The sequence below is a fragment of the Salmo salar genome, chromosome 21 (assembly GCF_965601325.2).
Source record: "Salmo salar chromosome 21, fSalSal1, whole genome shotgun sequence".
Lineage (NCBI taxonomy): Eukaryota > Metazoa > Chordata > Actinopteri > Salmoniformes > Salmonidae > Salmo > Salmo salar.
The window spans coordinates 13827407-13842916 of NC_138311.1; the positions used below are offsets into that span (position 1 = coordinate 13827407).

Consider the following 15510-nt stretch of genomic DNA (forward strand, 5'->3'; position numbering starts at 1 on the left):
TGTTCAACCCTAATTTAGTCATCACACCACTCATTGTAAAGTTTGAGCTTAGGGTTGAAAAGTTCTGAAATTCCAAGGTTTTTCAGAAATCCCTGTTGGAGGATATTCTGGATTTCCTGCTTATTCCTTCCTATTCCGGGAATCTTCCAATCAGAATTTCTGAAAAACCTTGGCATTTTGAGAAAATTACTGGAATTGTGAAACCCTACGTGTGCTGATATTGAAGTAAAAACAGGCTTGTTACAGAAACATACTGGATTGACACCATTGTTATTTTACTGTCAACCCCACTGTCTCATCTGCTGATTTTGTTTGTCATGTGATTTCCTCATCTTTCATTCTAGTGCTCCACAAGGTTCATGGTGTCAAATCAAAATAGTATAATTGTGTCACTTTGGCTTGTACTGTAAAGAGATGAGGCCCATAAACAAAGGAATACTATTTCCATAAAAGGCTGCTGTCAAGCTTTCAACAGATATTCTACCTCAATTTTAAATGCTTCTTTCTTTTATCTTCTCTTATCAACGTAGAGAAAAAGGAACACTTAACTTTGTGTGATCAGTTTGTGGAATCCTTAATGGATCGTTAGTGGGTGTTTGCTCTGTAAATTTGAAGCGCAAACTACATTTTTATCATAGTCATAAGTATGTAAAGTATATGGGTATACATTTTTAATTAGTTCTATTTTGTATGCTTTTATAGTATAATAAAGATCAAGACTGTTGGTATATTACTCTCCCTTCAACACACATCTCCTAGGTTTATTAAATAAAATAAAATCAGATTTTATTAATCACATGTGCCGAATACAACACCTTACAGTGAAATGCTTACTTACAAGCCCCTAACCAACAATGCAGTTTAAAAAAATACGAATAACAAGAAGAAATAAAATACTAAAATGAATTAAAGAGCTGCAGTAAAATAACAATAGTGAGACTATATACAGGGTGTACCGGTACAGTCAATGTGCTGGTTAGTCGAGGTAATTGAGGTAATATGTACATGTAGGTAGAGTTATTAAAATGCATTGAAAATATTCTGGGTAGCCATTACAGACAGAGAATGTAGACCACGTAGACCATCTTTATTTTCCGGTCCATACCTCCAACTTCATTGCTACACCGTACAAGTACTGTATGAGTCTGTTACATCAAATCAAATGTATTTGTCACATACACATGGTTAGCAGATGTTAATGCGAGTGTAGCGAAATGCTTGTGCTTCTAGTTTCGAACATGCAGTAATATCTAACAAGGAATATAACCTAACAATTCACAACAACTACCTTATACACACAAGTGTAAAGGAATGAATATGAATATGTACATACAAATATATGAATGAGTGATGCCTGAACGGCATAGGCAAGATGCAGTAGATGGTATAGCGTACAGTATATACATATGAGATGAGTAATGTAGGGTATGAAAACATTATATAAAGTGGCATTGTTTAAAGTGGCTAGTGATATATTACATCAAGATGGCAAGATGCAGTAGATGGTATAGAGTACAATATATACATATGAGATGAGTAATGTAGGGTATGAAAACATTATATGAAGTGGCATTGTTTAAAGTGGCTAGTAATACATTTAATTACCTTAAGATGGCAAGATACAGTAGATGGTATAGTGTACAGTATATACATATGAGATGAGTAATGTAGGGTATGTACGCATTATATAAAGTGGCTAGTGATAAATTGATTACATCCATTTTTCCATTATTAAAGTGGCTAGAGTTGAGTCAGTATGTTGGCAGCAGCCACTCAATGTTAGTGATGGCTGTTTAACAGTCTGATGGCCTTGAGATAGAAGCCTTCTGGATGAAAGTGGGGTGAACAGGCAGTGGCTTGGGTGGTTGTCCTTGATGATCTTTTTGGCCTTCCTGTGACATCGGGTGGTGTAGGTGCCCTGGAGGGCAGGTAGTTTGCACCCAGTGATGCGTTGTGCCGACCTCACTACCCTCTGGAGAGCCTTACAGTTATGGGAGGAGCAGCTGCCGTACCAAGTGGTGATACAGCCCGACAGGATGCTGTCGATTGTGCATCTGTAAAAGTTTGTGAGTGTTTTTGGTGACAAGCCAAATTTCTTCAGCCTCCTGAGGTTGAAGAGGCACTGCTGCGCCTTCTTCACCACACTGTCTGTGTGGGTGGACCATTTCAGTTTGTCCGTGATGTGTATGCCGAGGAACTTACAACTTTCCACCCTCTCCACTGCTGTCCCGTCAATGTAGATAGGGGGCTGCTCCCTCTGCTGTTTCCTGTTGTCCACGATCATCTCCTTTGTTTTGTTGACATTGAGTGTGAGGTTATTTTCCTGACACCACACTCCGAGTGCCCTCACCTCCCTGTAGGCCGTCTCGTCGTTGTTGGTAATCAAGCCTACCGCTGTAGTGTCGTCTGCAAACTTGATGATTGAGTTGGAGGCGTGCATGGCCACGCAGTCGTGGGTGAACAGGGAGTACAGGAGAGCCCTGAGAATGCACCCTTGTGGGAACCCAGTGTTGAGGATTAGCGGGGTGGAGATGTTGTTACCTACCCTCACCACCTGGAGGCGGCCCATCCGGAAGTCCAGGACCCAGTTGCACAGGGCGGGGTCGAGACCCAGGGTCTCGATGAACAGCATTCTTACATAGGTATTCCTCTTGTCCAGATGGGTTAGGGCAGTGTAATGGCGATTGCGTCGTCTGTGGACCAATTGGGGCGGTAAGCAAATTGGAGTGGGTCTAGGGTGTCAGGTAGGGTGGAGGTGATATGGTCCTTGACTAGTCTCTCAAAGCACTTCATGATGACGGAAGTGAGTGCTACAGGGGGGTAGTCATTTAGCTCAGTTACCTTAGCTTTCTTGGGAACAGGAACAATGGTGGCCCTCTTGAATCAAATCAAATCAAATGTATTTATATAGCCCTTCGTACATCAGCTGATATTCTCAAAGTGCTGTACAGAAACCCAGCCTAAAACCCCAAACAGCAAGCAAAGCATGTGAAAGAAGCACGGTGGCTAGGAAAAACTCCCTAGGAGTGGGAACAGCAGATTGAGATAAGCATTGATTGAATATGTCTGTAAATACACCAGCCAGCTGGTCTGCGCATGCTCTGAGGATGCGGCCGGGGATGCCGTCTGGGACTGCAGCCTTGCGAGGGTTAACACGTTTAAATGTTTTACTCACATTGGCTACAGTGAAGGAGAGCCCGCAGGTTTTGGTAGCAGGCCATGTCAGTGGCACTGTATTGTCCTCAAAGAGATGGGTATTGTCATGTTTATTATGACATTTCTGATATTAATATATTCTCCCATAGGTCTATACAAGATATGGAAAATGCTACACTTTCAATGGGAACAAGTCGACGTCCAGGAAAACCAAGCAAGGTGGAATGGGAAATGGGCTGGAGATTATGTTGGATATTCAACAGGACGAGTATCTCCCCATCTGGAAAGAGACAAGTAAGTCATAAACCTTACATGTTGTTACGGGATCTGTTTCTGTTGTCATAAATCAACAGTATTCTACCCCATCTCTGAATCATGTTTGTATAGGACACTAGTGATACATTTCTGCAATGTCGCCACTATCCTGGATGCTTTCTTAAAATTATTATTGTAAGGGATAAATCTGTTGACAGTGCTGTAAGTCATATACACTGAACAAAAATATAAATGCAACATGCAACAATTTTGACGATTTTACTGAGTTACATTTCATATAAGGAAATCAGTCAATTGAAATAAATTCATTAGGCCCTAATCTATGGATTTCACATGACAGGGCATAGGCCCACCCACTTGGGAGCCAGGCCCACCCACTGGAGAGCCAGGCCCAGGCAATTAGAATGATTTTTTTCCCTACAAAAAGGCTTTATTACAGACAGAAATACTCCTCAGTTTCATCAGCTGTCCAGGTGGCTGGTCTCAGACGATCCCGCAGGTGAAGAAACCGGTCTGCAGTTGTGAGGCTGGTTGGACGTACTGCTAAATTCTCAAAAATTATGTTGGAGCTGGCTTATGGTAGAGAAATTAACGTTAAATTATCTGGCAACAGCTCTGGTGGACATTTCTGCAGTCAACATGCCAATTGCACACTCCATCAAAACTTGAGACATCTGTGGCATTGTTGTGTGACAAAACTGCACATTTTAGAGTGGCATTTTATTGCCCCCAGCACAAGGTGCACCTGTGTAATGAGCATGCTGTTTAATCAGCTTCTTGATATGCCACACCTGTCAGGTGGATGGATTATCTTGGCAAAGGAGAAATGCTCACCAACATGGATGTAAACAAATGTGTGCACATTTTAGAGAAATAAACTTTTTGTGCATATACATTTCTGGGTTATTTTATTTCAACTAATGAAACATGGGACCAACACTTTACATGTTGTGTTTATATTTTTGTTCAGTATATGTAGATGTGATCATTGTCAGTGTCTTGTTTTTCTCAAATGACTGAGATCGGCCTTGTCACAATTAGCCTTCCCCTAGGATTGATGGATGAAAGGCTGAATGAATCCACTCTGTACGTGTGTCTTTGTACTGCCTACACGTGCCTCTTTTATCCCGGAAGATGAGACGTCGTTAGAGGCAGGGATCCGCGTGCAGATCCACAGCCAGGATGAGCCTCCCTACATCCACCAGCTGGGCTTCGGAGTCTCCCCAGGATTCCAGACCTTTGTTTCATGTCAGGAACAAAGGGTAGGCCCCGGCACCGCTTTCACCCAGATTACCACTCTCTCAGTACTCACTTATCCTCACCCCCGAGCCGTGTGGCTCAGACATGGCTCTAATCAATCACTCTGTGCTTAGCTGACCTACCTGCCCCAGCCCTGGGGGAACTGCCGCTCCACCAGCGACCAGATGATCCCGGGATACGACACCTACAGCGTCAGTGCCTGCCGCCTGCGCTGCGAGACCAGGGAGGTGCTCCGGGAGTGCAACTGCAGGATGGTACACATGCCTGGTAAGTAGACTACTGTAGCCATCACTCACTACTCACTATTCACCTGGTTTTATATATGATTCCCTGTTACCCATTTAATGTACCGTACATACACTGTCAATATACAGTTGAAGTCGGAAGATTACATACACTTAGGTTGGAGTCATTAAAACTCGTTTTTCAACCACTCCACAAATTTCTTGTTAACAAACTATAGTTTTGGCAAGTCGGTTAGGACATCTACTTTGTGCATGACACAAGTTATTTTTCCAGCAATTGTTTAAAGAAAGATTATTTCACTTATAATTCACTGTATCACAATTCCAGTGGGTCAGAAGTTTACATACACTAACTTGACTGTGCCTTTAAACAGCTTGGAAAATTTCAGAAAATGAAGTCATGGCTTTAGAAGCTTCTGATAGGCTAATTGAAATAATTTGAGTCAATTGGAGGTGTACCTGTGGATGTATTTCAAGGCCTACCTTCAAACTCAGTGCCTCTTTGCTTGACATCATGGGAATATCAAAAGAAATCAGCCAAGACCTCAGAAAAAAATGGTAGACCTCCACATGTCTGGTTCATCCTTGGGAGCAATTTCCAAATGCCTGAAGGTACCACGTTCATCTGTACAAACAATAGTATGCAAGTATAAACACCATGGGACCATGCAGCCGTCATACCGCTCAGGAAGGAGTTCTGTCTCCTAGAGATGAACGTACTTTGGTGCGAAAAGTGCAAATCAATTCCAGAACAACAGCAAAGGACCTTGTGAAGATGCTGGAGAAAACAGGTACAAAAGTATCTATATCCACAGTAAAATGAATCCTATATCGACATAACCTGAAAGGCCGCTCAGCAAGGAAGAAGCCACTGCTCCAAAACTGCCATAAAAAAGCCAGACTACGGTTTGCAACTGCACATAGGGACAAAGATCGTACTTTTTGGAGAAATGTCCTCTGGTCTGATGAAACAAACAAAGAACAGTTTGGCCATAATGACCATCGTTATGTTTGGAGGACAAAGGGGGAGGCTTGCAAGCTGAAGAACACCATCCCAACCATGAAGCACGGGTGTGGCAGCATCATGTTGTGGGGGTGGTTTGTTGCAGGAGGGACTGGTGCACTTCACAAAATAGATGACTGGTGCACTTCACAAAATAGATGGCATCATGAGGAAGTAAAATTATGTGGATATATTGAAGCAACATCTCAAGACATCAGGTCAGGAAGTTAAAGCTTGGTTGCAAATGGGTCTTCCAAATGGACAATGACCCCAAGCATACTTCCAAAGTTGTGGCAAAATGGCTTAAGGACAACAAAGTCAAGGTATTGGAGTGGCCATCACAAAGCCCTGCCCTCAATCCTAGACGAAATTTGTGGTCAGAACTGAAAAAGCATGTGCGAGCAAGGAGGCCCACAAACCTGACTCAGTTACACCAGCTCTGTAAGGAGGAATGGGACAAAATTCATCCAACGTATTGTGGGAAGCTTGTGGAAGGCTACCCAAAATGTTTGACCCAAGTTAAACAATTTAAAGGCAATGCTACCAAATACTAATTGAGTGTATGTAAACTTCTGACCCACTGGGAATGAGATGAAAGAAATAAAAGCTGAAAGAAATAATTCTCTACTATTATTCTGACATTTCAAATTCTTAAAATAAAGTGGTGATCCTAACTGACCTAAGACAGGGAATTTTTACTAGGATTAAATGTCAGGAATTGTGAAAAACTGAGTTTAAATGTATTTGGCTAAGGTGTATGTAAACTTCCGACTTCAGCTGTATGTGTAGTCATGGCAGAAGTCTTATTTAGTATACAAATCTACTTATTTTCATTCCTGAATGGAGGGCCTTGATGTAACATCCCCTTTAGAGAGACACCTGACCTCTCTCCATTGAGAGTAGGGTGAAAGATTTCCTGTGCAGTCATGCTACTCTGATCATAAGGATGCCTCTGCTCCTCAGTGCCCCCGACGTTAATGTCCCTAAATCAATCTTCCCTAACGCAAATTGAAAAGATGACTGTTCCTAAAACATTAACTCAAAGAACATTTTGTTGTCTGCTCGCCACACATATTTCCCACGATGAATTGTGCTCCTGATGAATTCCTATCATTAGTGGCCCCTGTGCTGTGTTTGTCACTGTGATGAGATGAATCATTGATTGTTTTTTAAAGACTTTCTAAATATGCCTTTGGGGTTGGGCCCCGGTGCTCCATTTCTCAATGCAAACAGAGGAGGATGCCCAACGTGGCCGAAAAATTGTGAATGTAACTCATCTTCCCACATCTACTTGCGCTTGTAGATGAATGATAATCAAGTGTTCTGTTCTCAATGAGAGTTTTTCATGTTGGCAGCAATATGGATGGTGGCCATTTTGTTTTTTCTTGATCAAACTCATTTCATGTTTTGTACTCCAGGAACTGCTGATATCTGCACTCCCAGTAACATCAAGTGTGTTGACAAGGCGCTTGGTAAGACATGTTTTTCTTTTTTATTATAATAAATGGTCCCTGAGTGAAATGCAGAATAATTATTTACATTATAAGGAGAAATTGGGTTTCAATGTACTGGTAGGGATTGCCTAGGTAAAGATTGCAAAATGACATTGCCTCCATGTTGATATGACAATTGTTGGGGTAGAAAATGCACAAATTGTGAGTGACAACGATGCTACCTAACTGCTTACTCACCTTCATTCTCTGAGCTTTCACGATACATTTGATATTCCTTCACTGAGCCAACTCCATGTGGTGTGGCTGACTCCCCACAGGCTGGCTCTGGGTTATCTCTGTGCAGAGGTGCCTTGTCTCAAAGATATTATGGTGGTCATAAAAGAGACGCTTTATTATGTGATGAGATGTATCAGTACAATTATGATCTTCGAGCCTAATAAGCCAGAAATGTAATTATCTTCCTCTTCAAAAGGATTTCAAGCCCATTTAATGGGTGGGTGCTCTAAATCTAGATATATATCTTACAAGAATGGCTCATATTTATATCTAGCTGTATTCTCGACTCAATCAGAATAAATTCAAGGTAATAACTTAAAACATTATTTATATATTTATATTATATACAGTAGGTGACTTTTTGTGTGCCTCAGTCTAAGAATAGATTATGTGTTGCCCCTGCATACAAATAACCTCATTATAAGAGTTATAAAACACACAACTCACCAAATTTGGATAACAGTTTTTTCTAACTGAATTGAATTTTGGCGTGAAAAGAGGGATGAGTGGTGAGTATTGTTGTCCATGTTGATGCAGTATATTCTTTTGTTTTCTTTTAGTGCCATGAATGAGCAATTATTTATGCATGTTTGTGTTAGTCTGTGTGTATGGGCGTGTGGGCCAAAAGAAATATCGAGACTAGCCATGATCTCAGTATGCATACTAAGCATGTAGTAAATAAACATTGATAAAGGTATGGTGCTGGAGATAATGAATATGAGGTTAAAAAGTGGTGGAATTTCCCTTTAACTTGCTAACTGAAATACGCTTGCATCCCATTTGTAGACAAGTGCCCAGGAGAACAAGGGCCTCGCTTTGTGCATGGCAGGTGTTCTATCATCACTGGAGTCTCTAGCTCATTAACAATCACCTGGCTTTAGACTGGCCTATTGGCCCAGGCTATGTCCCAGACCCAGGCCTTAACACTCTGCTCTGTGTTCCAGAGCCCCCAACAGTCTGCTCTGTATTCTAGGTAATCTCTCGTGGACAGGCTACGTAAACATAAATGGTAGATCTGTCATGATACAACGGGATGCGTAAGATAACGAGCAGCATTAGCTCCGGTTCTTTGGAAAATCCAGATGTTGTAGGTGTTAGCATCTTTTGAATTTCGGAAGGGGAGCGGACATTTGGTCCATAGACTTCCCCGTAACATGCATAGACAGAGGGTGGAGCTCTTCATTCCGATTCTCGTTCTATCTCTTCTCTTAACATGTATGCACCCAGAACTTAATCAAGCATCTCACCAATTACGCAAGACTTTAGTTCTGGTTTAACCAAGATTATGTTCTAGGCTATGTCCCAGACCCAGTCTATTACATTCTGCTATGTGTTCCAAGCTATGTCCCAGACCCAGGCTAAAACACTTTGCTCTGTGTCCCAGCCCTTCTCCAGAAGAGCACTGGGGACACCTGTCCCTGTGAGACACCATGTAACCTGACTCGCTACGGCAAGGAGCTCTCCATGGTCAAGATCCCCAGCAAGGGCTCCGCTCGCTACCTGTCCAGGAAATACGACAAGTCTGAGGAGTATATCAGGTAGAACTGACGTGATTACTTACATTACTGTGACCTGGAAAAGATCAGTGCTGGAAAATTGAGACACCCTCAGGGGTTGGCTACACATCATGTGTGTCTCAAATGGCAACCTATTCATAGATACTATATAATATAGTGCACTACTTTTGACCTGAACCCTATGGGCCCTGGTCAGAAGAAGTGCATTAGGGTTCCATTAGAGACTGAGCCCATGCTTCTCATGTTCCCTGCCAGTGCTGTTAAAATCTTAAAGTCCCCATAATCTGTGAATTATTAACTTGATTCATTTGAATTTTAATTGAAAGTGCCATCATGACAATTTATAACAACCACAAAAATGACATGGTACAGTATATATATTTTTTATATTATCCTGGTAATATTATAGTGCTGTGGTTGAGGTAAAAAGGAAAGTGCAATTTTGTATTTTCCATAATAACACTTTACTATTGGTTATAACAACGTAGACTAAACATATGCAGTTATCTTTTAATATTGTTCTCATTTTCTCCATCTCTAGAGACAACTTTCTGGTGTTGGATATCTTCTTTGAGGCTCTTAACTATGAAACAATTGAACAAAAGAAAGCGTATGATGTTGCAGGTTTACTAGGTGAGTTTCTCTTTTCTACTATGACCCCTTTCTCTCGTGCTCTTGTTTTATACAAAGATAACAATAATTGGGGTTTCATGTGGTTTAAGATACGTCTTAATATGGAAACTGCCTGACACTGGTTCTTTGGCTCTAGTAATAAATTGAATTTTCAGACAATGGTTTTCAAATATGAGTGAATGAGTAATTATTGGCATCACCTGGAATCCTTAATATTACATTTCTTCCTATTTAGGTGACATTGGAGGCCAGATGGGCTTGTTCATTGGAGCCAGTATTTTGTCCATCTTAGAAATATTGGATTATGTTTACGAGGTACATTGTCTATCCTTTTAATATGTGTATGTGCATGAAGCGCACAAAAGGTGACACAAATTTGGGGTTGCAAAATTCCCAAGTTTTCCAGAAATTCTGGTTGGAGAATTCCAGATTTTCTGCCTATTCCCACCTGATTCCAACCGGGATTTCTGGAATAACTGGATATTTTGGGAAAGTCATTTTACAACCCTACACACATTTCAGCTGGTCTTGCTCTATAAACACCAAGGACTTTGTTCTAAAATGTCTGCCTCAATCAGTGTTAGTGGCACTTTGACATTTTAAACTGTTACGCGTGGACTAGCACTACTATCACTGCTAATGTGTCAGTTATGAGTGTGAAGGATTTCACTTGTGTTATATGAGGCTAATGATATGGAAAATCTCCGCTCTCTGAGCTCTGGGGTATGCCAGATGTGCTGATGGAGTGAACTCCTGACTCTGCTTGCACTCGTCCATCCCTCCCTCCATCCTGCCTCCATCCAGGTGATAAAGCACAGGCTGCAGCGTCTGCTGAGGCCACAGAAGGATGAGAAGAAACAACAAACGACCACTGTTGCCACTGTGGACCTGCAAGATATGAAAGCCAATAAGGTGAGTTGTTTGCTTGTGGAGGGCAGGCATGTTGCATCAGGCAGGTTGTAGGCCTACGCCTCTCTGTGCATGCAGGGAGAGCCCAAAGGGGAATGAGCCTCCTGAAATGGGGTTGTTCAGTTCTCTCTGGCCTCATACACACTCAATTTGTATAACTGATGTACAACGCATTTGGCACAATGGTTGTAAATCTAAATATTTATCACTATAAATCTTTATATCACTACAAGCTATATCACTATACATCTTTCAGGGAGATCAGTTTAATCTCTTGTTAAAAATATTGTTTTATCCCATTGTACAGGATTACATCCCCCCAGAGGCAACTTCAATTCCCAGGTCCCTCTCTCATGAGGAACAAATTTACTCCTTGAGTCCATATAAAATCATCCAAAATCATCAATTTTCCATAGACGTAAAAAAATTATCTACATGAAATATCTACCATTACATCAAAGGTATTATCATTTTGGTTTATTCAAAAGCAATATCGTTTTGGTTTATTGAGCCAACACTGTACATCATTTAGGGTTGGTTTCCCGGACACAGATTAAACCTAGCCAAGACTAAAAAGCTTGCTCAATGGAGAATCTCCATTGAACGTGCTTCTTCGTCCAAGACAAATCTTAATCTGTGTCTGGGAAACTGACCCATTTAGTATATCTTATTACATTGTGGTCTTTGTGGCAACCAGGAGTCCAGTGACATGACCAGAAGTCACCCTGAAGGAGCCTACGCCAATACGATTCTACCGAATCACCATCTCCCCCACCACCAAGGACAGCCACATGGAGTGTTTGAGGACTTTGCCTGCTAGACCCAGTGACCATCTTTCCATCCTGATGACAATAAAATATGTCCTCTCTGGGCTGGATTGGGCATCAAAACAGACCCTGGGACCTCAGTTCTATACCTTTCTTGCTGTCACCAGTGGAAAAAGCTACAGCCAAAGTCGAACACCAAACCTGTGCTGCTAATAGACCACTTGTATGTAAGCACAGATTGGATCCCACAGTACTGTCCGGCTGGAGACGCCCACCTTCGATCCCTATTCTGGTTATTTTGGTACATGGTCACCACATGGGAACAAGACAAGGTCTGCATGTCATCTTGAGCCATCTTGATATACTCACCTCCAATATCTTGATTTATGTACCACTCTTAACCATGTTTCCACCAAACTATTTGTCAATAAGTTCTCACTTACTATTTTGAATCATATCATTGTAAATGATGTAATTATTTACTGAGATATTATAATTTCCCCTTTACATTGTATACAAGATGAGACTAGATAAGACAAGTGGTCATATTCAATCTAACCATTATATAGAGATTTCAGCAAACAAAATCAGAGGAAATATTACACTGATCTTTTAGCGCGTTAAACCCCTACTACACTTGCTTTGATGATAGGGCCAGTAATATATACACACACCGTGTCTGGTTTATAGTAAAGGTGTGTTAGAGAGTAGTATTATATATGTACTGTACATGGTTCCAACCTGAGTACAAAGAGAAAGCACTGTTTTAAATGGATAATGATTCATTTAACATATAACTCTAATACAAATGTTGGTAATTTATTGATATGTTTTAGAGAATATTATTTTTAAATAATATCAATGTAGCTTCTTCTTGTTTATTAGTGAAACCAGTCGGAAAGGTGATGATTGGAATTGCATTGCTCCAAGCAATGAATATATTTTTCAGATTTACTGACTTGGGTAAAGGTGAAGTTCTACAGCAATGACGGTGTCCAAATTAGGACAGCACTCAAAGGTAATGAATAACAACAAGCTTGACATGGATGAATCATTTCACATTTGGGCCCTTCTGCAAATGCTGTGGTCATTTTAATGACAAAGTCCCCATTAAGGTTGCTTAAGGTTATATACTTTCTAACAGATGTGTGACACAAGTTAATGCCCCCCACAGCTTAAAGCCAAAGCAACAAATGAGAGGGTGAATTTTTTGGAACCAAACCAACAACCATTCCCTTTCACTATATGCCAGTCCTGTGGGAAACAGTTTGTAGTTCTTCACAAATCAGGCACACATTTGCGTGTGGGCACTATAACACACATCATTCAACAGACTGTAGTACCTGATCTCCTCGATTTAAAGAAAGGGCCAGAAGATTATTTTCTCAAAATCCCTGTTGGAAGTAAACTGACTTCCAAAATAATTGTTTTACGTCTCCTGCACACTCTCTTGGCTTAAATAGTGAATTTGATATAGAAAAGGCTGATCTAGGACTAAACTGCTGTCAACTCTCCTAAGTGAAACGGTCTCCGTGAAAGACCTATCAAAGACCTTTGAGTACTATCTGACAATCCACTGTGGGTTTAAGACCTCCACCATTTTGTTGGATTTTTCTGGGTTATTTTTACCTCGCATTACAGCGTATATGATCACATAAATATATATCAAGATGTTATCAACTATTTCTTAATCATTTGGTTTGTGATCTTAATATTGGTAACCATACTGTAGTCGAGTGCTCCGAGCTGTGCTTTGTTAGACAAGTCCACAATGAAATTACACATTCATCAGCGTAGAGAATCCACTGTTGTCCATGTCAAGTAATCATGGGTTTTAAACATGGCTTTTAAATATTCATAATCATGTGTCACTATGACATTTTCAAAGGTTCCCAATCATAGTCTCTGATGGCATCCTGTACTGGCTCTGCATACAAAGTTTCTCTTCTGTCATCACTAACACTATCCTCTCCACTAATGACAGGCCACACACACAGATGAGATGCTGTACGAGGGTGAATGTGGGGTCAAAACGCAATCTTGACGTCACTTGTTACAGTTATCTATAGGTGGTCAAGTATTTATAGATCCAGAAAAGCCTCACCAGTCTGTCTCTACAGCGAAATGTATTTGCTATGTGTATAGCAGACATGTACGGCCCGTCTGAGAATGTGTCCATGGAATTTAGAAATAATTTTGTATGTAATATTACAACTAGTATGTGCAAATTACAACAACACCTGTGCATATTACTGTGGAACTAAATGGTTGCTGTAGAGCTGACCTTGCCTGATTCCCCCCTTGACAACAATCTGAACATTTTACAATTTCTAAATTTGCCAATCTGCTCGTTCTTTCACTTCATTTCTCTACTCTGCTTGTTCAGTTTCACAAATTTCAGTTTCGCAATACTGTTTGCATATTGTATATTCACACAATCAAAATCAAGTTCTCAGTAATAAGTTTGTGTTTTGCGACTTTGTCTCATCATGATCTGAATGTTCCACATATGACAGAAATCGGTCATAGAGTGAGATGGCAATGAAGCATGCACCGTTAGACTGTTGAGGGTTCAAGAAAGGATCAGAGCAATTCTATTAAACAGTATGGCATCAATGGAAATTCACTAAGATTCACAGGAAAACGCTGAATACATTTTGTACAGAAGTCTGCTATTGTGACTGTTTCTTCTGTTAGAACACATTTTATAAATGTTATGGTAAGTACAAATATTAAAGTTTAGATTGGTAAATGAAATGCCTCCTATATGATCTATTGTTAATTCACTTATTTTGTTCTTGCTTTGTTCTTGAGCTCTAAGGAGCTTGGCTGTCAGGTATTTTTATTTACACCCCCCTTGACCTTTGTCAAACTAATTGCAGGAAAGCGATCAACAGACATTGCTCATACATTTACGACAAGTTGACTGTGACTGAAACGTTTGTCTCCAAAGCATAAACAGGAACAAACAAAACAACAAGACCTTCTTTGATAAGTTGGTGTAACTGTGAAAGTTTTGAGTAGTCAAAGTTTTCTAGGAATGCAGCTCACTCAAGGTTTGCATCCCAAATGGCACCCTACAGTATTCCCTATGTATTTCATTACTTTTGATCAGGGCCCATGGGGCTCTGGTCAAAGGTAACGTACTATATGGGGAACAGAGTGCCATTTGCGACGCAAACCTTGAGTTTGAATTTTTCAGATGAACTGTTCCCTGTGATAGGAGAAAGTCCAAGGATCTATGTAAAATGGAGTGCAAAATAATTACATACAATTTGCACCCAGGTGCACTATATTTAGGTGGTTTCACAGCATGCCTGAGGGTAGTATGTATGAGGCCCTTACATCGTCTATACATATAATTTAGCATTTTTCACTGTTTCTTCCCAAACAAACTTAAAAGAACACTTTTGTCCTATAGACAAAGTATTCTGAACAAAAATACTGTATACATGCAACGTGCAACAATTTCAACCATTTTACTGAGTTACAGTTCATATAAGGAAATTGGTCAATTTAAATAAATTAATCAGGCCCTAATCTATGAATTTCACATGACTGGGCAGGGGCACAACCATGGGTGGGCATAAGGCCACCTACTGGGGAGCCAGGCCAAGCCAATCAGAATCAGTTTTTCATCAGATGCCTGGGTGGCTGGTCTCAGACGACCCTGCAGGTGAAGAAGCCAGATGTGGAGGTCCTGGGCTGGTGTGGTTACATGTGGTGTGTGGTGAGTTGGATTTGCTGCAGAATTCTCTAAAATTACGTTGGAGGCGGCTTATGGTAGAGAAATGAACATTAAATTATCTGACAATAGCTCTGGTGGATATTCCTGCAGTCAGCATGCCAATTGCACACTCCCTCAAAACTTGAGACATATGTGGCATTGTGTTGGGACAAAACTGCACATTTTAGTGGCCTTTCATTGTCCCCAGCGCAAGGTGCACCTGTGCAATGATCATGCTGTTTAATCATCTTCTTGATATGCCACATCTGTCAAGTGGATGGATTATC

General features: G+C 40.7%; 1 protein-coding gene across 2 annotated transcripts in view; it reads left to right on the forward strand.

Annotated features, from left to right (window-relative positions):
* LOC106581714 (acid-sensing ion channel 4-A) overlaps nucleotides 1–14253 on the forward strand; it is a 167898-nt gene extending 153645 nt beyond the window's left edge. The window contains exons 2-11 of one of the 2 annotated variants that reach the window (XM_045704728.2): nucleotides 3306–3450; nucleotides 4567–4694; nucleotides 4806–4959; nucleotides 7359–7412; nucleotides 9055–9208; nucleotides 9729–9820; nucleotides 10056–10135; nucleotides 10625–10732; nucleotides 11037–11190; nucleotides 11427–11545. In XM_045704728.2, the coding sequence (XP_045560684.1) occupies nucleotides 3306–3450; nucleotides 4567–4694; nucleotides 4806–4959; nucleotides 7359–7412; nucleotides 9055–9208; nucleotides 9729–9820; nucleotides 10056–10135; nucleotides 10625–10732; nucleotides 11037–11168 (1047 nt within the window). In that variant the 3' untranslated portion in view covers nucleotides 11169–11190; nucleotides 11427–11545. Of the gene's footprint in view, nucleotides 1–3305; nucleotides 3451–4566; nucleotides 4695–4805; nucleotides 4960–7358; nucleotides 7413–9054; nucleotides 9209–9728; nucleotides 9821–10055; nucleotides 10136–10624; nucleotides 10733–11036; nucleotides 11191–11426 lie in introns of both variants that reach the window. The other variant, XM_045704729.2, reaches the window with a different exon arrangement.
* Nucleotides 14254–15510: the final 1257 nt, after the last annotated feature.